At 37.1% G+C, this 21,856-nt stretch overlaps 1 protein-coding gene across 1 annotated transcript in view; it reads left to right on the top strand.

Annotated features, from left to right (window-relative positions):
• HHLA2 (HERV-H LTR-associating 2) overlaps positions 1–21,856 on the top strand; it is a 45,857-nt gene that overhangs the window by 5,271 nt on the left and 18,730 nt on the right. The window contains exons 4-5 of the mRNA XM_055124516.1: positions 8,290–8,585; positions 11,797–11,931. Coding sequence (XP_054980491.1) covers positions 8,290–8,585; positions 11,797–11,931 — 431 coding nt within the window. The remainder of the gene's footprint in view (positions 1–8,289; positions 8,586–11,796; positions 11,932–21,856) is intronic.

Raw genomic sequence — 21,856 nt, 5'->3', positions numbered from 1 at the left:
AGGTGATGTGGACTCAAAGATGGATTTGAAGCATCACAGAGACTTGAACCTGGATCTTAAATAGTTTGTTTTGGCGTCTCTCTCTTGCAGGAGTGAGCTCCTCCTGAAGTAGCTAAGTTTAGAGCCAAGGAAAATGATCATGGCAATCATATAGTCCAGCCAATGTAATAGGACAGGCAAACTGAGAACACTAAGTGAATTTCTTTTCAGAAAGAACCCAGTCTAGTAGGGTATTGAGTGCATGCAATTGGAAAAATTAAAATTGATTAAATAAAAAAAAATAGACAGCATTGCTTAACAACTCTGTATAACTGGAAGGCAGATAACTTCACACTTGACTGTATCTACTATGCATGTCCACTTCTGTGTCTAATCACCACCCACCACCATCCCATTGACACCCTCTCCCTTGTGTCAACCCTTGCTCACCTTCCTTCTGGTCTGTAGTAACCACCATTCTGTTTTTAGAATCTAAGGCTTTGTCTTGTTTTGCCTCCTTTTTTCTTTCTATTTCACCTATGTGTGAAGCCATACAGTATTATCTTTCTTTGACTTATTTTACTTAGCATAAATCCCCTCAGGGTTTATCCATGTTGTTGCAAATGGTAAGGTTTCATCTTTTATTTATAGCTGTGTTATTATATTGTGTCCATACACCACCACCGCTCTATACATTCATTCATTCATGGGCACACTTTATTTCCATATCTTGGCTGTTGTCAGGTACGCTTCAGTGAATTAAGTAGGGACACATATATATATCTTTTCAAATTAGTGTTTTCTTACGTGTTCTTCAGGTAAATGCCTAGGAGTGGAATTTCAGGATCATATGACATTTATATTTTAAACTTTTTGAGGAACTTCCATTCAGCATTCCATAAAGTCTGTACCAAATTACATTTCTACCAGTATTGCATAAAGTTCCTTTGTCTCTGCATCTTCATTACTTACTGTTTCTTGCTTCTTTGATAATTGGCACTCAAAGCCATGAGGTAAAATCTAATTTACATATTAGAAGGAAATATCTTTTCATGTACCTGCTGACTAATGTGTCTTTTAATGAAATTTCTTTTTAAATTCTTTACCCTTTCATAATTACTGCTATTTTGTTGTTACTATTGTTGAGATATTGTTATTATTATTTTGAATATTAATCAACTGTCTAATATGTATTTAAGATATTTCTTTTATTTATTAGATTGCTTTTTAGAAATCATTAAAAATTTATTTTTTGGCCACAACTACGAGTGCTTAGGGGCTATACCTGATTTGGTGCTCAGGGTAACTTCTGGTGTTATTCAAGGGAACATACAGTGCTGGAAATCAAATTATGGTTTCTTACAAATAAAGCATGTCTCCTAGTTGGTTGAACTATTTGTCTAGCTAAGTTTAATGATGTTTTCTTTTATATACAGTAGGTTTTTAGTTTGGTGTGGTTACATTTGTCTATACTTTCTTTTGTTTTCCTTGCTGTTGGGGATAGATTCACATGATGAAGGCATTACTAAGATGGGTGTGAAGCCCAAAGGGAGAGAGACAGTAAAAGGGAATGTGCCTGCCACAGAGGCAGAGGGTAAAGGTTTGGGGGGAGGGATACCGGAAACATTGGTGGTGGAGAATGGGTACTGGTGGAGGGATGGGTACTCCATCATTGTATGACTGAATTGTAAGCACGAAAGTTTGTCAGTCTGTAACTGTACCTCACAGTGATCCTTTAAAAAAAAAAGATGGGTGTTAAGGAGATCATCACATGTTCTTTTATGTGTTTTATGGATTTGGATATTATATTTATGTCTTTTATCCACCTAAAATTTATATTTGTAGATGGTATGAGATCATGATTTTGTTTTGTTCTTCTGTTTGTAGCTGTTTGTTTTTGTTTTTGTGTTTTGCAGTTGTTAGTTTTTCCCTGTACCATTTGTTGAAGAATTTTTCTTGTTATATTTCATGGTATTGAATTCTTTTTCATAAATTGGTTGCATATGGATGTTATGTTATATGGGTATATTTCTGGGCTCTATTATATTCCATTGCTGTGTGTCTATTTTTATTGCAATGCCATATTATTGCTTTAATTGCTTTCTTGTAGTTTGAAGTCAGGAAATATGATACCTCCATTTTTCCTCATTATTTTTTGATTTTCAATATTTGTTTATGATTTAATGTCTTTTGTTATTATTGTTGAGTTATTGTTATTTTTATATTCTGGATATTAACCCTTTAATATGTTTTCAAATATTTTAACTTATTCACTAGACTGCTTTTCATAAATTATTAAAAATTTTATTTGGGGGCCACACCTAGTGGTACTTAGGGTTTATATCTGGTTTGGCAAATTAAAACTTTTTTGTTCTTTTTATGTGAAGATTACTATTGGTCTTCATAAGAATTGAACTGAATCAGTATATTGTTGGTTCCTTTGACTCCTTAGCATAGATAGCATTCTTTTCTATTTTCTTTCCTTTTCATGAAACAGTGCCTTATAGTTTCAGTGTACAGGCTATTCATGATTCAGTTCCTTAAATAAATTTATTCCTACCTATGTTCTCCTTTCTTAAAAACGTCCTGTTTCATTTTTTAAAACAAGTTTAAGTACTTTTAAATCTTTTTTCTGGGGGTGGGAGCAACAAATCCAGTAGCACTCAGGGGTCACTTGGCAATGCTCAGAGAATCATATACGAAGAGTCAGGGATTGAACTGGGGTCAGCCACATGCAAGGCGAGTGCCTTAACCCCTATATTATCTCTCTGGTCCTTATTGTTCTATTTTATATATATAATCATCACTGTCATCTCATTGCTCATCGATTTGCTCTAGCGGGCACCAGTAACGTCTTCATCTTGAGACTTGTTACTGTTTGGGGGATATCGAACACGCCACAGGTAGCTTGCCAGGCTCTGTGTGAGGGTGAGATACTCTCGGTAGCTTGCTGGGCTCCCTGAGAGGGGTGGAGGAATCGAATTCGGGTGGGCCACGTGCAAGGCAAATGCCCTACCACTGTGCTATCGCTCCAGCCCTCAAATATATAATCACACAAGATGTTATTTTCTTCATTTATCTTTCTGCTAGTTTCTTGTTTGTGATTAGAAATGTAACAGATCTGTGCATATTGATTTTGTAACCTGTAACTTTACTATACTCATTGTTTCTAATATATGTTAAAATTTACAATAATGTTTATATGAATACTTGGGGAATACAATGTCATTGTATCACTCCCACTAGACTGCCAACAATTGTCTCTTCTACCTACTCAAGGTCCCTATTCATCCTCCCATTAGCAGACTCTGAACTCCTATTATCTATAAGCAAACTCTGAGTGCCTGTTATCATTGGCTATTGTTTACCTTGCTATGTTTCTTTATACTCCACATATGAGCAAAAATCATTTGGTGTTTGTATTATCTCTGATTAACTTTGCTCAACATGACACCCTCTAACTATATTCAAGTTGCAATGAACTGCAAGGTTTTATTTGTTCTTAAAGCTAGGTAATATTCCATCATGTAATTATAGCAACAATTTCTTTCATCTCTCATCTTTTGTTGGGCACTTGAATTGTTTCCAGATCTTAGCTATTTAAAATAGTGCTGCAATAAAAATAGACATAAAATTCCTTTTTGAATTAATATTTTTGTGCTGGGATAGATGTCCAGGAGTGAAATTGCTTGATCATATGGAAGCACTAGTCTTAATTTTTGAGAAGTCTCCATACTGTTCTACATAAAGACTGAATCACATAACAGTCCCACTAAGAGTGGATAAAGGTTCATTTTCACCACATCCTCTTCACTTCTCCAAACACTGGTTGTTTCCAGACTTTAAAGGAAGGGGAGACATTCTCTCCAGTGTAGGTGATGTCGCTTTGAATTGTGTTTCTCTAGTCCTTGGAGATGAACACTTTTTTCATGTGTCTCTTGACCATCTGTATGTTTTCTTTGAGGAAGTAATTATTCAACTTCTTTCTACATTTTTATGACAGGAATGACTGTTTTGTTGTTATTGAGTTTTGCGAGTGCTTAACATGTTTTAGATATTAGCCTTTGTCAGATGGATGGTGCATGAATATTTTCTCTCACTCAGTAGGGTGTCTTTTATTTTGTTAGCATTTTAAATTTTTGCAGTACAGAAACATTTTAGTTGATGTAGTCCCATTTGTTTATTTTTAAAATTCTGTTTTCTTAGTAGCATCAAATCATTGACAATGCCTTTGAAGTCAATGTCAGAGAATTCTGCTTTTAATTTTCATAAAATTTTCATGATATATTTTATGGATAGGGTATACTTAGAGGTCTCTGGTGCATTTTTAGTTGTTTTGTGTACATAAGTGGAATTTTTTGCTTTGCTTTGTTTTGTTTTCTGTTTGTTATTTATTTGCATGACGTTAACTAATTTTTTAGCACAATTTGTTGAGATTCTTCTTCTTCTTCTTCTTCTTCTTTTTCTTCTTCTTCTTTTTCTTCTTCTTCCTCTCCTCTTATTTTTTCTCCAATTCCTCCTCCTCCTCCTTATTATCTTCTCCTTCTTTACCTCCTATCCTCTTTGGCTTGGGGGACAAGAAGCAATATTGAGCACAAAATCCAGGTCACTCCATGAAAGGCAGGCACAAACATCTTGCCTGCTGTACTATCTGTCCAGTCCTAGGCTGGTGTTCTTAAACTGAGTTACATCCTCATACCACATTCCTGAAATTGCAAAATAGTTGTTAACAGTAAAGAGTTTTGAAATGAAATAACCAAACATTTATTCAACAATAAAACACCCAATGAATCTGAAGTATTTCTGACTTTGCTGCTGTGTTTTGCCTTTTGTGATTCAAGAAGCAGTCAGAAGTGAAAAAAGAAATTTGATAAGACCATTTTAAACTGCTCTACTCTCTGTCTTAGGTCTGATAGTTTGGTGTTACTCAATTTATGTTATGCAGTCTAGGATCACAGACCCTTTGACTTATTGAGCTAAGTCATTCTTTTTGTGTGCTATACCCACTTCCCTGCTATGTTGGGAAAGCACAGTTGGGCTGATGGGTCACATCAGTTGGATTTACTTGTTGTCCTCAACTGTGAAGTGCTGAGTTGGTCATGCTGTGGGTTTAGCTTTGAAATCTGGCTGCTGCAAGTTGATGTGTAATGCTGTCTCATAGTAGTATACAATACTGTGTGACAGGTGGATGGAGCTGCTGAATGTGCTGGTGTAGCACAGTTGTTTACTGGTAACTGGAACATACCTTTCATAGTTCTGTGGGGCCAGCTTTCTGACTGTGAGGCAGAACCCACTTATTATCTGCTGAGGTTGCTTCAGTGAAATGGGCCCCCTTGCTTACTAGAAGGGTGGGGCCCATTTGGCAAGGGTTACCCCTCTTCATAACTTTCATTAGAATCTTTATTGACTTACTACTGTGTAGGGGTGTGAGGAGCTCTTTTTTATTTTTTTTAAATTTATTTTTATTTTTAATTTATTCTTTTATTGAATCACCATGTGGAAAGTTACAAAGCTTTCAGGTTTAAGTCTCAGTTATACAATGCTCAAACACCCATCACTTCACCAGTGCACATATTCCACCACCAAGAATCACAGTATATCTCCCCCCTCCCCCCCACCTCCCAGCCCCCCACCCTGCATGTGTAACTGGTAAATTTCACTTTACTTTCACTTAACTTTGATTAAATTCAATATTTCAACAAAAAACTCACTATTATTGATTTGGAGTTTTTCCCCCCTAAAGTCAACCTGCTGAAAAGAAAGCATTTGGTAATTTGTTTTCCATTGCTGAGAATGAAGAGATATGAGGTCAAGAGGCCACACTAGCAGCCGAACAGTTTTGGATTTCTGTATTTTAGTATTTTAGTAACTAAGTCCAGAGAAATATCTGCCAGAAATTGCAACATTTTAAAGTTGTACCTCTCAGCTACTTTATATTCCACATATGAGTGCAATCTTTCTATGTCTGTCTCTTTCTTTTTGACTCATTTCACTCAGCATGATACTTTCCATGTTGATCCACTTATATGCAAATTTCATGACTTTATGTTTTCTGACAGCTACGTAGTATTCCATTGTGTAGATATACCAGAGTTTCTTTAGCCAGTCATCTGTTTTTGGGCACTCTGGTCTTTTCCAGATTGTGGCTATTGTAAACAGTGCGGCAATGAACATAGAAATGCAGATGTCATCTCTACTATACCTTTTTGCCTCTCTGGGATATATTCCCAGGAGTGATATTGCTGGGTCAAATGAAGCTCAATTTCAAATTTTTTGAGAATTGTACATATTGTTTTCCAAAAGGGCTGAACCAGTCGGCATTCCCACCAGCAGTGAAGGAGAGTCCCTTTATCCCCAGGGATGTGAGGAGCTCTTACCAAGGATAAAATACTAGTGTACAAAGGGTGGATTACAAGTTGGTACCCACCAGTGCTGATATCAGTAAGGTTGTTAGAGCTTGCCAAGATAGAACCTGCTCAAGATTCATACTAAAAAAGGTATTCCTAAAGTTTCTTGATTCTTTTTGTAGGGGAAAGCTGGACAAGACCACTGATGCTCAGGGGTTACTCCCAGCTCTGTACTCTGAAATTACTCCTGTTAGTACTCGAGGGACCATAATGGGATGCCAGAGATTGAATCTGGGTTTGTATATGTAAGGCAAAAATCCCAATTTACTGTACTATCACTTCAGCCTTAAAGTTTCTTGATTCTTAAGCAAATACTATAAGAATGGTATCTGTAAATCCTTTATTTATGGGTTGATACCAACCAAACTGGTGTTACTGTGTTAGATTGCAAAAAGTATAAGTCTGTGTATGGGTCTATTAAGGACCAATATTTAGTCTATTAGGAAGAAGGATGGAGAGATTCCTGGGAAAGATCAACATTTGAGTGGTCTAAAAAAAAACATAAGCTAACAAATCTGGCACCTAGTAACCAAGTTAACTTATGTTCAACTAGTTAAGCATAAGTTAAGTTATGCTTAACTAGTTGAACTAGTTAACTCATGTTAACTAGTAGTTCATTCATTCTTACAACACTCACTGTCACATTATAACACTCAGTATCACATTGTAAAACCCAGTTGCATCACCTCTCTAGATTTCCAAGCTAGGTATTTTTTTTAAAAAAAATTTAAATTTATTTATTTTTTAATTAGTGACTCACCGTGAGGGTACAGTTACAGATTTACACATTTTTGTGCTTGTGTTTCCCTCATACAATGTTCGAGGGCCATCCCTCCACCAGTGTCCATTCTCCACCACCAATGAACCCAGTATCCTTCCCATCCCCCAATCCCATCCCCCCTACCACATCCCACCTCTGTGGCAGGGTATTCCCTTTTGTTCTCTCTCTCCTTTTGGGTGTTGTGGTTTTGCAATAGGGGTATTAAGTGGCCATTGTGTTCAGTCTCTAGTCAACTTTCAGTAGTTTTTGCCTTCCCTCGGGGGATCTCCAAACACATTTTACTTGGTGTTCCCTTCTCTATCTGGGCTTTCCTTCCCACAGCTTGTGAGGCCAGCTTCTAAGCCATGGAGCAAACCTCCTGGTATTATATACAATTATTCTTGGGACTTAGTCTCCTACTCTGTTATTTTATATTCCACAGATGAGTGCAATCTTTCTATGTCTGTCTCTCTCTTTCTGACTCATTTCACTTAGCATGATACTTTCCAGGTTGATCCACTTATATGCAAAATTCATGACTTCATCTTTTCTAACAGCTACATAGTATTCCATTGTATAGATGTACCAAATTGTCTTTAACCAGTCATCTGTTTTCTGGCACTCGGGTTTTTTCCAGATTCTGGCTATTGTGAACAGTGCTGCAATGAACATACAAGTGCAGATGTCATTTTGACTATACTTTTTTGCTTCTCTGGGATATATTCCCAGAAGTAGTATTGCTGTATCAAATAGAAGCTCAATTTCTAATTTTTTGAGAAGCGTCCATATTGTTTTCCAAAGGGGTTGAACCAGTTGACATTCCCACCAGCCGTGTAGAAGGGTCTCTTCCTCCCCACATCCTCTCCAGCAGCGGTTGCTTTTGTTCTTTTGGATGTGTGCCATTCTCTGTGGTGTGAGGTGATATCTCATGGTTGTTTTGATCTGCATTATCCTCAGTGGTATATTTAAAATTATAATAATAAAGTTATTATTTTAAAATTCCAGAGCAAAATATTTAACGGTTTCTTGGAAAAGCCATTTCAAAATATATTTCAAAGTATAACCGGAGTAAATTCATTTGAAACTTTAATTTCCATTTGTTACCTTTTCCATCCTGTTAAAAGATCTTAAAGCAACAGAAAGTAAAGATGTTTCACTTTTGTGCGAATTTGGAAACAACCTTTTTCAACCTGATGAAGAATTCATTGTCACTTGGTCCAGAGTGCAAAATGGGACTTCCTCCATCCTGGCTTCCTTTCAGAGCTCCTCACAAAATACCACCACCAATGAATCTCGACTATCATTCAATAAAGAACAAATAAACCAAGGCACCATCTCTTCAACCTTGACAAATATTAGAATATCAGACAGTGGGAAATATTTATGCAACATTTCTTCAAGAAAATATACATTATTAACCAACCAAATACTGTATGTAGGTAAGTTGGCTAATGGGTTTTGGTAATAGGACTGTGAATAACAAATAATGAACTTACATCGGCATTTAAACAGACCTTTGATGAGTATTTTAGAAAATACTACATATATATGTTTCAGATAGGAGACACCATCTTCATCTTTTAAAGATTCTACTTTAAAAGAAAAAAATTATTCACATAAGATTCCTTTTCAAATTTGGGTCACTTCAGTGAAGAGTACAAAACTACTTTTTTTGGTAATTCCATGAGTTGAAAAACTTTAATTCCAACTTATTGTTGATCGTAATTATGTGTTTTAGAACTGAAGTTTGGGGAGCTGAAGTTGAATGCACAGTCGTAAATAAGAATTGGGCCACTGCCAGGGAGATAGCTTAACGGTCAGGGGCAAGTTGTTGTTGTGATGACTGTGTCCATAATACATGGTTTCAATGCCTCCTACTCCACTGCAGTGCTCACACACTTTTAGTTGGGGTGCTCATTAGAGATAACATTGTTGTGGTGTCAGTGATCCCCACTGGTAGTACCACTAAGTTTGTACTTGGGCATATAGGACAGTGCCAGAGATAGAATTTGCATCTTTACTCTTGCAAGGCAAACACTGTAACCATGAACTATTCCTGCCCCCCCAAATATTTTTAATGTTTCCTTGTGTTGAATTCATTTGTGACTATTTAAAAGTAACCAGGAAAAAATCAATCTAAAGTGTACATGCCATCCAACTTTCAAATGGTAGATCTAATGTTTAGTTTATACAAAGCAAGACATCAAGACTACTCATCAAGACAAAGGAAAACCTTTAAGAACCTCTAACTCCCAAGAAAGTATTGAACAGTAAAAACTAGAGAATAGTCTTCACATATCTGTCTCAGGAATAAACTCACAGCAGAGATACAGAGAAATCAGTTTTGGTTCTTTCAACATCACTTTTTCAAGGAAACTTGATTTTCTATTATTAATGACCACTTCTACTTTCTGTTAAGTCTAAGAGATGCTACAACATTTTAAAAAGAGGTTGGGGGGTTATAATTTCATAGAAGTTTCACTGAATTGAATGTAATGAAATAATTCTTACTAACTGCTGCCATTGATTCAATATGTGACTTTAGGCAAATCTCTTGCAGAGATAAACTGGGTGAGGGGCCATAGTTAAAGCAAGAAGAGGCAGTACCTTGGAGAATTTTCTTTAAGAGAAAAACTTCATATCAAAATACTTTATAATGGCAATTTAAGGTTTTAAAATATTACTTCACAGACTATCAGAATGATAAAATGTGAAGAGTTTAATGCAATATTGTTTTCAAAACATTATTACTACTATTATTTTGGGCTTGAACTGGAGCGATAGCACAGTGTGTAGGGCTTTTGCCTTGCATGTGGCCGACCTGGGTTTGATTCCTCCATTCCTCTTGGAGAGCCTGGCAAGCTACTGAGAGTATCCCACCTGCACGGCAGAGCTTGGCAAGCTACCTGTGGCATATTCGATATGCCAAAACAGTAACCACAAGTCTCACAATGGAGACATTACTGGTGCCTGATCGAGCAAACTGATGAACAATGGGACGACAGTGCTACAATGCAATTATTTTGGGCTTGGATTCACAACTGTCCATGCTCAGGGATTACTACTGGACCTGTGCTCAGGAATCATTCCTGTCAGGGATTGAGAAATCACATGTAGTGCCAGGGATTGAGCCCAGATTGACTGTGTGCAAGGCTTGTGCCTTAGTCACTGTACTATCTCTCTGGCCCTCTGGGAAATATTATCAAGTAAAAGTATGTACTTGAAAACTGATGTGTTATAAAGCTATTGACTATAAAGAAGTATCATGACCAGTAGCAGTCTTTAATTGGCCTTTGTACTGTAATGAGTTATTTCCTTATTGGTAGAACATATATTACAGAACCAGCAGGATTCTGACTTAGTAACTCAATGTCTTTCAAGTTGAGTTGAGATGTCTCTCAACATCTGCCTTCTGGGCTTCCTATTTATTTTAATACAATAGTCCTAGACCAAACCAAAATATATTCAACATATACTAAAATAAGTTTAGGCTTCTCCAATTACTCCTAAGAAGCTCCATGCACTGTCTCTTATTCTAGTCATCACCTGAAGCTTCTAAATTCCATGGCTCCGCTTTGGTTTTCTGGTCCCCTCTGTTCCCTCATCATGATTCCTCTAGGACCCTGTATTCAACAAGGAGGGACTGGACTGCACAAGTCCTCCCTTCATTCCCAAGGAGATTACTGGACTCAGACTAGTTTACATCCAGTTATTCATTTGTAAACATATATTTCATTTCTTTTGCAATATAGTATAGAGACTTAAATGCAAAAATGATATATGACTCCTCAATATTTAAAACTCTTTCCCTACTATCACCCTCATTAGCACTAAACTGGCTAATTTAAATGTTCTCAATCTCCCACAACTGAGAAGTTGAGACAGAAAGATATCTTTGCTCACTAAAACCCCCTGGTGTAGACAGAATCCTTTTTTTCCCTCTTTTTGTGTCACATCTGGTGATGCACAGAGGTTACTCCTGACTTTGCATTCAGAAATTACTCTTGGTGGTGCTCAGAGGACTATATGGGATGCTGGGAATCAAACCTGGATCAGCCACGTGCAAGGAAAACGTCCTACCTGCTGTGCTATCACTCCAGCCCCAGGATTCTTGATCTTAACTTTTGTTTTTATATATTTGAGGTGCTAGGAATTGGACCCAGGGCCTCACACCTGCAATGTAATTGCTCTACTGCTAAGTGCTCAGCTACATACTGCTCTTCTTGGTCTTATCTTACTTAATAAATTTTTTCACCGATATGCTGTCTATCTCCTACCCAAAATTCAGAAATAATTACTCTTAAAAATAGTAAAGGGAGTTTAGAGAGGAAACACAGGTCAAGAATGCATGCTTTGGGTCACCATGGCCCCTAAAGCATTATTAAACCTGTCCCTGCAGCTCCGAACAGCTTGAAATCCCCAGCACCAAACACTAGAATCTCTGGAGTGGTAAACCATCACAGAGAGTGGCCCTGAGTCCTCCCGACCATGATTTGGAAGGTTCAAAAAAATTTTTTTAAAACAAAAACTAGACAAATAACAAAATAAATATGCCACAATCACTCACCTGCAGGTTTTCTCTTTATTTTTATCCTCAGTTGTTTAAGCTTATATTTGTTTGTTTGTTTGTTTGTTTAGAACCAGCTACAGAAACACATCTAATGGTCAATGATGTTGCTTCAGTGGCTGTTGTTGCTGTGGTGGTGGTGGTGGTGGTGATACTAGTGTTTTTGGTATTACTATGCACAGTTCCTGCATTAAGAAGACGCATTTGCTGCTTCTCAGGTAACAACTCATAGGAAAAGTGGCTGTCTCTGTATATTCAGATAGAGGTGTATTTAATATGACATTAATTAAATACCCAAACTGTTGCTAGGCATGTAAACAGATATAAATTTTCTGGAGAATCATTTGTAAATTTTTCATGAATCCTTTAAAATTTTCCTACAGTTCCAAGCAACTGTTCAATTTCTAGAAACTTATCTTGAGTTAAATGGTTGAGACACATCAAGCTGTTCATAAAACACATACTACAGCATACTGCTATTACTTCCAGGTTTCCTCCTGTTGTAATCAATAATAGAGGGTTGATTAAGTAAGTTGAAAATTACATTTGTTTTTATTAAAGAATACAAATTTAAATCTGGCAGTAAAATATTACACAGAATGAGTTAAATTATCTGGTATAATCTGAAAACTGGCTGAAAAGAAAAACAATGCTATTAAAATGGTAGCTTTGGATAGCAGTGACCCCTCTCCAGCACATGATGGATAGAGGGCATGTAGGAAAGAACCTACCTGGATTCTTTTGTTCTATCTTTTCTTCCTTCAGTTCTTGGCTTTTATCCCTGGTCTGATTTTTCTTCCTTTGATCTTTGTGTTTAGTTTCTACTCTTCAAACATCCCTGTCCTTGGGGGTAGGGGGTATTTTATTTTGATTCTTGTTAAATTTTATTTTAACTTTAAAGTTTTCTGTAAAAAATCTAAATTACTTATAATAATTTAATTACTTTTTACTATAGTTTAAAATGATAATTATGATGTAATTGGTATAGAACTTGTGAAAGGACTGCTTTGATGAGCAGACTCAGATCTAGGAAAAGCTTAGATCTATTTATTTCCATTCTTTAAAGAGAAGGAAAACTGGGATCCAAGAAATTAACCACGTAGGAGAAGGAATCGACTTAAGCACAACACCTACATGATCCAGCAAACTAGTAGCAGGAGTAGAACTAGGTCCCAAGAAGCTGTCCTTTATTCTGTAACCCTCCTGAGAAGGGACTGAGTGTCCTGGCAGCTTGATAATGTTCCAGAGTCTTTTCCTCTTGCTGATATTTGCCAATTGCCTCTGTTATAGTTATACATTTGGTCATAGCAAACACTATTACTAAAGGCAGATTTTAAGGGTTTCAATAAGCAAAATTGTTACTAATTATAGCACTGTGACTACAGGTTAGTTTTCTTATCTGTTATTACTGTCTGTAAGTCAAGTAGAAAATATGGGAGGTTCCATCTACTTAGCTCCTCAGTGTAACTCTTGATCTAAAATATACTTATAATTAAATGAAGTTTAATATGTAGGAGAAAGGGGTACTATATGCAGCACAAGAATGACAGCTTAGATTTTGCATTGGAACTGTGTGTAAGTCAAGGCCCAGACAAAAGAAAGAAAGAGAGAGAGAGAAAGAGAGAGAGAAAGAAAAAAGAAACAAAGAAACAGAAAGAAAGGAGAGAAAGAAAAAAAAGAAGGAAGGAAGGAAGGAAGGAAGGAAGGAAGGAAGGAAGGAAGGAAGGAAGGAAGGAAGGAAGGAAGGAAGGAAGGAAGGGAAGGAAGGAGAGAAAGGAAAGAAAGAGAGAAAGAGAGAAAGAAAGAAAGAAAGAAAGAAAGAAAGAAAGAAAGAAAGAAAGAAAGAAAGAAAGAAAGAAAGAAAGAAAGAAAGAAAGAAAGAAAGAAAGAAAGAAGGAAGGAAGGAAGGAAGGAAGGAAGGAAGGAAGGAAGGAAGGAAGGAAGGAAGGAAGGAAGGAAGGAAGGAGAGAGAGAAAGAAAGAAAGAAAGAAAGAAAGAAAGAAAGAAAGAAAGAAAGAAAGAAAGAAAGAAGGAAGGAAGGAAGGAAGGAAGGAAGGAGAGAAAGAAAGAAAGAAAGAAAGGAAGGAAGGAAGAAAGAAAGAAAGAAAGAAAGAAAGAAAGAAAGAAAGAAAGAAAGAAAGAAAGAAAGAAAGAAAGAAAGAAAGAAAGAAAGAAAGAAAGAAAGAAAGAAAGAAAGAAAACAGTACATATAAAATTGTACAAAAGAGAACGTGGAAGTTAATGTCTCTCCGATCTGGAGGCAGCTGATTCACTAAAACACTGGAAGGGATCAGAAGAAGAGCAGTTCCTAAGATATGGAGAAAGAAATATACCTTCACTCTAGGATTCTGCCAACCCAGGTGATGAATAGGGAAAGAAGCTGGAATGATAAGTATTTGATTTTTCTCACCTGTTTCTTTTTCTCTTTGATCTTACCCAACTAGATAGGACATCAAGGGACAACAGAGGGCATAAAGGCCCTGAACGAAGAACAAATCCAGAGGATACACCCATGATAGGGCTTGGGGTTCTGCAGGCACACAAAGAATATCTCAAGAACTAAGGTACAGTCTACTTAACAGTATTATCTATAGTTTTGTAGTTAGATGGGCCAATACCATATTTTGAGCTCTACAAAGAGCAATGATTTTTCTTTATCACCAAGGTGGCTGGTTGTAGTTTCATAGTTATATGAAATTATAGTCATGTGAAACTTGTTTTTCTATTTAATTTCCTCTTGCTACTGCTCTGTTTTACAATATTCATAGTTTAAGATATGTCTAAAAGACCCACATTTAACTCAAGGTTCAGGAAGATCTTAATCAAGAAATGATCCTACTGTTTCCTTTAAATCACCAACTCCTGGATTATTATTTTCCATTTGGTTAATAGTTAGGAATTAAACTAACAATTCTAAAAGCCAATGACTTCCAGCCTGGTTGTTGGTCCCCTGTCTGTTAATTGTGTCCTACGAATTACTTCTACAATGTTTTTTGTTTGTTTTCTTCTCATCTCAGGTATTTTATTTGATATTCTTTAAAAAATGCTTTTTGTTTTAAAATAAGGGGGCAGGGGAGGCAGAGAACAAGAAGTAATGAGTTAGCAAGGCATCAGGGCCTCAGTTATACCAGTGATATGGGTAAGAGGTACAGCCGTATATCCAAGACACAGATTCAATGGAACTGAAAACTCGAGATCTCAGCAGCAACCACTGAAACTTTGTAATGTGTTTGTCAACTTGAGGAGTGGGAGTGGAGTGGGGCTTCAGATGGGCAGGGAATCTGGGAACACTGGTGGAAGAAAGTTGACACTAGTGGAGGGACTGGTGTTGAATTATTTTATGCCTAAAATGCGACTATCAGTAACTTTATAAATCATGGCTCTTTAATAAATATTTTAAAACACAAATAATAATAATAAATAGAAATAGCACTGTAGCACTGTCATCCTGTTGTTCATCGATTTGCTTGAGCAGACACCAGTAACGACTCCATTGTGAGACTTATTGTTACTGTTTTTGGCATATCCAATATGCCACGGGTAGCTTGCCAGGCTCTGCCGTTTGGGCGGGATACTCTTGGTAGCTTGCCGGGCTCTAGCACAGCGGGTAGGGTATTTGCCTTGCACACGACTGACCCGGGTTTGATTCCTCCATCCCTCTAGGAGAGCCCAGCAAGCTACCAAGAGTATCCCGCCCAAACAGCAGAGCCTGGCAAGCTACCCGTGGCATATTTGATGTGCCAAAAAAAAAAAAGGAGAAAAGTATTTTTCTTATAGCTTAGGTGACATGGCTTCAATAATGTTAACACAGTATTAATGTGCAAAATTTCTGCACCCAACCACCTTTGAGGTGCCCAGGGCCTTGCACCATGGCCCCAAGTCACCTTTAGTCCCTACACTTCTCCACTGCTTGGTATTTGTTCAAAAGGAAGATTTGAAACATTGATCAACTAATATGATGCTGATTGTATGATTATATTAACTTAAGAATGAGGAAGAATGGAAGTGTTTTCAAAGAAAAATTTTTAAAGTTTGTTCTCTTTTTTTTATTGTAGAAAGGCACATGCTGATAATGTAGAAGAAGACATGGTAAAGCACTTTCTTTGTCTAACCAACTATGAATTCTACTGTCAAAAGATGATTGAAAGTTTGATTAATTATATATACATATATGTTATATGTATATAATATCTTACATACATTTATGTAAGATATTATGCAGGAAAGAGGCAGAGAGACAGTGAAATGATAGGATAATTCTTTCAGGAAAAGATACAATGAAACTTTTTCCAAACTGTTGTTATTTAAACAAGTACAGCCTGTATAAGTGGCTACTCTTCTCATCTCCTGTTGTTACTTATAGAGAATATCCCAAATATGATGATGTAAGAATGCACCATTATACTTCTTCTGATGAAAACATTCAATAGGATTATATAAAGTGGTGGGAAAAGATATGCACAGATAAATAAAAGCAGATTATAATTTTTGATTCTAAGACTTACAGTATGATTTTAGTTACATCTAGATTCCTAGGGAATTGGTCATTTATTAGTTTCAATAAAATTTTTAAAATACTAAAAATGATCAAAAATTTTAAAGGCTGTTTGATAAAATTATAATTTGATCAAACACACTTTCTGCTATATGTGAGATTATAAATAAGAGTAAAGAGTTAGGGAAACATGTTTTTCCTTTTGTGAAAAACCTGGGAATATCTAGTAGCAGAGATTAAAATTGATAAGACAAAGACTTTGAGGCAGAACCTAATAACTGGCCTGCAAAACTGAGTTTGTGATAGGATAGCGGGTAGGGCTTTAGCCTTGCATAAGGCCGACCCGGGTTTGATTTCTCTGTCCCTCTTGGAGAGCCTGGCAAGCTACCGAGAGTATCCCACCCTGGGATAGGTATCCCGATCATCCCAGGTAGGTAGCCCGGAAAGCTACCAAGAGTATCCCACCTTGCACAGCCTGGCAAGCTACCTGTGGCATATCCGATATGTGAAAAACAGTAACAACAAGTCTCACAATGGAGACTTTACTGGTGCCTGCACAAGCAAATTGATGAACAACGAGACGACAGTGCTACAGTGCTACCATGGTGGGTGGGAGTGGAGTGGGCACCAGCCCTGGGACCAGATGTCAAATGAGGAGGTGGAGACACTGGGACAATGGTGGGAGGAAGCAGAACTCTGGCGTGGGGTATGGTGTTGGAACACTGCATGCATGAAACCTTACTACAAATACTATTATAAATCAAAGTGCCCAAATTTTAAAAATAAGATGTAGACTGTGATGAAATTAAATAACAAAAAATCTGTTTTGAGGTTTAGGGGTGCCCACTGTAAAATGCCAGCTACCTAACTGGTTCCTTGTTTCTGGAAATGAAATCAGGAGAGAGGAAGGCAGTATGGGACCTGCTAAAAGATAACCATCATAAATTTCTCAGGCACATGCAAGGGGGAAATAAGAGGGCTACACTTGTCCTTCAGGGAAGTCCCAGCTTATTTCTGTCCCCACGAGTAAGACCCACATGCTAATGTACAACAAGTGAACACAATGCTTATCGGTAATAAGTAGGTACTTCTGAACAATAAGGAACTATACTAGACTTGAGTCCCAGGACCAAGTCAAATAGACAGTTTCCCATGGATGAGGCCCCCAAATCCAAGAAAGGGTATATAAACCCAAACAAAGCACAACTAGGATGTTCAGTTTGAATTTTTTACTCTGGAGTAAATGACCGCTTGCATCCTATTTCCCTAGTAAATTTTATTTTGCCTATAATTCTCTGGGTTAGTTTACGAGGCCACATACCCTCTTGCCACTTGGAATAGACTTCATAGCTACTTTTTGTAAGCCTCCTGAATTTATTATAGAACAAATTATAACTGAAATCTCCTACCTCAGGAACAAAATAAAAGTGAACGAAACACTGTCATCACAATATAAGATTAAAAATGTGATCCTGGCTTGACTACTTATTTATGGTATATTTCTCTTGATTCTAGGTTCTTCCAGTTCATCCAGTCAATTCACGAAGTAAAGACAAGACAGTCTTGTGACAAGACAAGATTTTGTTTGGGGCATGGGGGGGGGGCGCATTGTTCTTTTATTTTGTTTTTGGACCACAGTCAGCAGTGCTCAGGGTTTACTCCAGGCTCTGCATTCAGGGACCACTTCTGGCAAGTGCTCAAAAAACCTTACGCACAGTGCCAGGGATTGAATTGGGGTGGGTGAAATGGAAAGCAAGTGCCTTAACCTTGGTGCAATCTCTCTGGCTTCGACAAGAATTCTTAATATCCTGTGACTTCATCTCCTCTTGCCTCACTGTGATCCCAGCCAGGACTGCAGAGACCTAGTTGCCATGACAATTCTGTTTCTAGCATTGCATTCAATCTTTAAGTCCTATGCATCAATTAATTACCCCTCCTCCACAGTACAATTATAAATGCATGGAATCCAAGGAATAAAATACAATTTGAAAAGAATGGTCTCATATATTTTCATTCCTACTGTAATCAGCTTAGGAGAGTAGGTTTCTATAAAGAACTCAAGAAAATGTGTCATTAATCATGGATTCAAAATTTCATCAATTAATGATGGGTATGATTAGAACTGGAATGATAGCATAACAGGTAGGGCGTTTGCCTTTCATGCAGCCGGACTGGGTTAGATTCCTCCATCCCTCTTGGAGAGTCCAGCAAGCTATCAAGAGTATCCTGCCCGCACAGCAGAGCCTGGAAAGCTACCTGTGATGTATTTGATATGCCAAAAACCAGTAACAACAAGTCTCACAATGGAGACGTTGCTGGTGCCTGCTCGAGCAAATTGATGAACAATGGGACAACAGCGCTACGACAGTGCCACAGTGCTATGATTAGGAAAGAGTTAAAAAAAAAAGGCTACAAAAAAGACCCTGGAAACCATGAAAATAGATTTGCTATAGTGATGTATTTTAATTTGATGTGAATGGTTGTATCAGTTTAAGTATCTAGATTTAGTATGGTGAGTCTAAGCAACTACGAAAAGTAGAACTGTCAGTATCTCTAAGACTACAAAAGAAAATGGTTCTATCAACTCAACCCAGAACACTTCTGAGTCTGGATACTTTCTAATATTACATTTGCATAGTTGAATGACCCTATCCACAGGAGATAATTTCATTGCTCTGATTCAGTTGTCATGTGATGATCAGCTTTCTGGTATCTATATTTTAAGCTAAGGTTTTTAATCATTTTTATTCAAGTACCAGAACTTATAACTGTCAATTACACTTTTTGTACCTATATCATTCCAACACCACACCCATCACCAAAATGCCTGCTTCCATCCACTAGTGTCAGAAAGGCCCTTCCTAGCCACCCTGCCCTACGATGCAAGCCCCTTTCTGTAGACAAAATATCCAGATCTAAGAACTATGGCCATTTGTGTTCCCTATGTTTTTATATCCTACATAAGAAAGAGATCTTTATTAAAAGTTTATAAAAGTGGTGTGGAAGTGCTGACACATATATACACTTGATGATTAAAGCTAAAATCCTGAAATTCCACAAAATTGTAATCAATGATAAGATGAAAATTTTTCTCTTTTTGTAGGTATATAAGTTTAAAAATTGATAGTGTGAATAATTAATTATATGCTGATTAAAAATGAACATTAACTAGGTAAATCATACAAATACATAATTTAGTAACAGTGAGTAAAGGAGATTTAAGAAAAATTTAGTGGATAGGGGCTAGAGCAATAGCACAGCTGGTAGGGTGTTTGCCTTGCATGCGGCCAACCCGGGTTCAATTCCCAGCATCCCAAATGGTTCCCTGAGCACTGCCAGGGGTAGTTTCTGAGTGCAGAGCCAAGATTAACCCCTGAACATCGCCAGGTGTGACCCAAAAAGAAAAAAAAGTTAGTGGATAATCTGAATAGGCTTATAAAACTAAAAGTTTGTTTTATCTGATAAAGGTAATATAAGTCTTTATGTTAGGAAATATATAGATAGATAGATAGTGTTTAAGTAGCTTCATTAATAAATAAAATATTATAATAAAATATCAATGGATAAAAATCATCTGAATAAACATATATTTAACATAAATGAAACATTATTATTGAAAAGGTATAAAATTACTTAGCAGGCTAGGAATAAACAGCCATTTCTTAATCTTGTGGAGGGGACCATAAGCATCATAAATGAATGCTATCTCAGCGTAAATGTGCTAATAAGTTTGTCTTGTTTTTCAAAGAAGCTTTTATAACATTTCTAGCAAAACTGGTTTCAAAGAGATGAGTTCCCTAAGTTGTTGCCTGTTCATGAAGTTCTATATTGTTCACCAACATCAGAAATGGCAATCAAATAGTATTGAACACTTACATCCCACTTTAGCTTATTATAAGCTTCTTTTTTGATATTGCTACTTTCAATATCCTGTAGTTTGGCTTTTGTCATTTGGATTATAATGTGTTTGGGAGTTTTTCTATCTGGGTATATTTTGCATGGGAGCGTTTTGTTCTCTTGGGCTCCAGTTCCTGCATTCCTCGACTCTGGGAAATTCTTAGCTATTATTTTTTGAGCCAGTGGTATTTCGTAGAATTTGCCTTCCTGCTTATCAGGGACTCTGATGATTCCTAGATTGCTCCTCTTAGCCTTATCTCATAGTTCTCTGATGTACTGTTTGATTTCTTTGCAGATTTTTCCCATTTTCTGTTGTTTCCTGCATCTCATTTTGGAGATCTTTGATATTTTCCTCAGCTGCTGTTATTCTGCTGCTCATACCCTCAATAGGTTTGTTTGTTTGGGGGCCACATCCATCCCTGTTCAGTGTCTTACTTCTGAATATGTGCTCAGAGATCACTCTTCGCTGTGTTCAGGGGGCTATATGTGGGGCTGGAGAATGAAACTGATTAGCTGTGTGCATGACAAATGCCCTACCTCCTATACTACCACTCCCACCACCATACCCACCAATGTCCCCTATTTCTCACCCAATCCCCAAACCTGCCCCTTTAGCAGGCAAGAACAAATTTACTTCATATCCGCCTGTTACCAAAAAATGGTGAATAAAATTATCAGAAAACAGATCAATAAAAGTTTATTTTTATTAACTTTTATTGATAATTTCTATATCTCACAGTGGTGTTATCAAAGTTATTATCTGAGAATTACTGAGCTGGTTGGTGCTGGTTGAGCCTTTCATGTTATTATTTTCGTTCATTGAGCTTGGTGAGCTTCTATACAACTTTAGCATCAAATTTATTGCATTCCTACTAGATTGCTGTGAAATACGGAGGAGGTGTCCATGGCTGCTCATTCCAGGAGCTGTGGAGTTGGCCGTTTATAAGTCAGAGGAGGTCAGTTGTGGCAGTTGGTGAGCTTCTCTGGATGGGAGGGGAATCTGCTCTTCCCTTGAAACTGGTTAGGCCCATTCTGAAAAGCCTCTGAATTTTCAGCCCAGAAATTGATCTATTTGAGACAATTCAGTGGCTTGTTGTCTTTTCCCTTCTATTGCTTTTTCAGTAACACCAATTATATTCTTCATTTCTGAAACTTCTGGATGTAGTAGTCTCATTTGTGCTCTTATATTTTCTTGTGCTTTGCTGACTACCTGTGCCATTGTTTCTGTGAGCTCATTAATCATCCTCAATAAGGTGTCACTAAAGTGACTCTCTGAGAGTTTAGAGAATTGATTAAAACTGGTATAGCCTCGGTATTATTGTTTGAACTCATCCATCTTGGTGGGGCTGTATGTATCTTTCACCTTCTGTTTGCTGTATTTCTGCTGTACTGTGAGTGAATCTTTGTAGTTAGCCTCCCCTTTGCCTCACCATAAGTGTCAGGGGATATTGAAGTGACTGGTTGAAAAGATGGTCAAATATGCAGATATGGAGGCTATTGTTACTCAACTGGAAGGCAGGGAATCTGATTCAAGATAGAAAATATCCCAAGATGTCAGTTGAGGGGTTAATCTCACTGAGCAGAGTGGAAGAGTAACTAGAGCGTCAGGAGATGTGGAGGTGGCTGACTGAGAAGATGGCAGGAGGCTGATAAATTTAGATATTCATATACATTTTTATGTCAGAATAAAATAACTTGATTTCTTTCCCTTGATTTTAATCTATTTATAGGAAATAAAAAGTTTATTAACA

Source organism: Sorex araneus, chromosome 2 (assembly GCF_027595985.1).
Source record: "Sorex araneus isolate mSorAra2 chromosome 2, mSorAra2.pri, whole genome shotgun sequence".
In the NCBI taxonomy this organism is placed as follows: Eukaryota; Metazoa; Chordata; class Mammalia; order Eulipotyphla; family Soricidae; genus Sorex; species Sorex araneus.
Note: the sequence above shows the minus strand (reverse complement) of the source record. Positions and strands in the feature narration are given on the sequence as shown.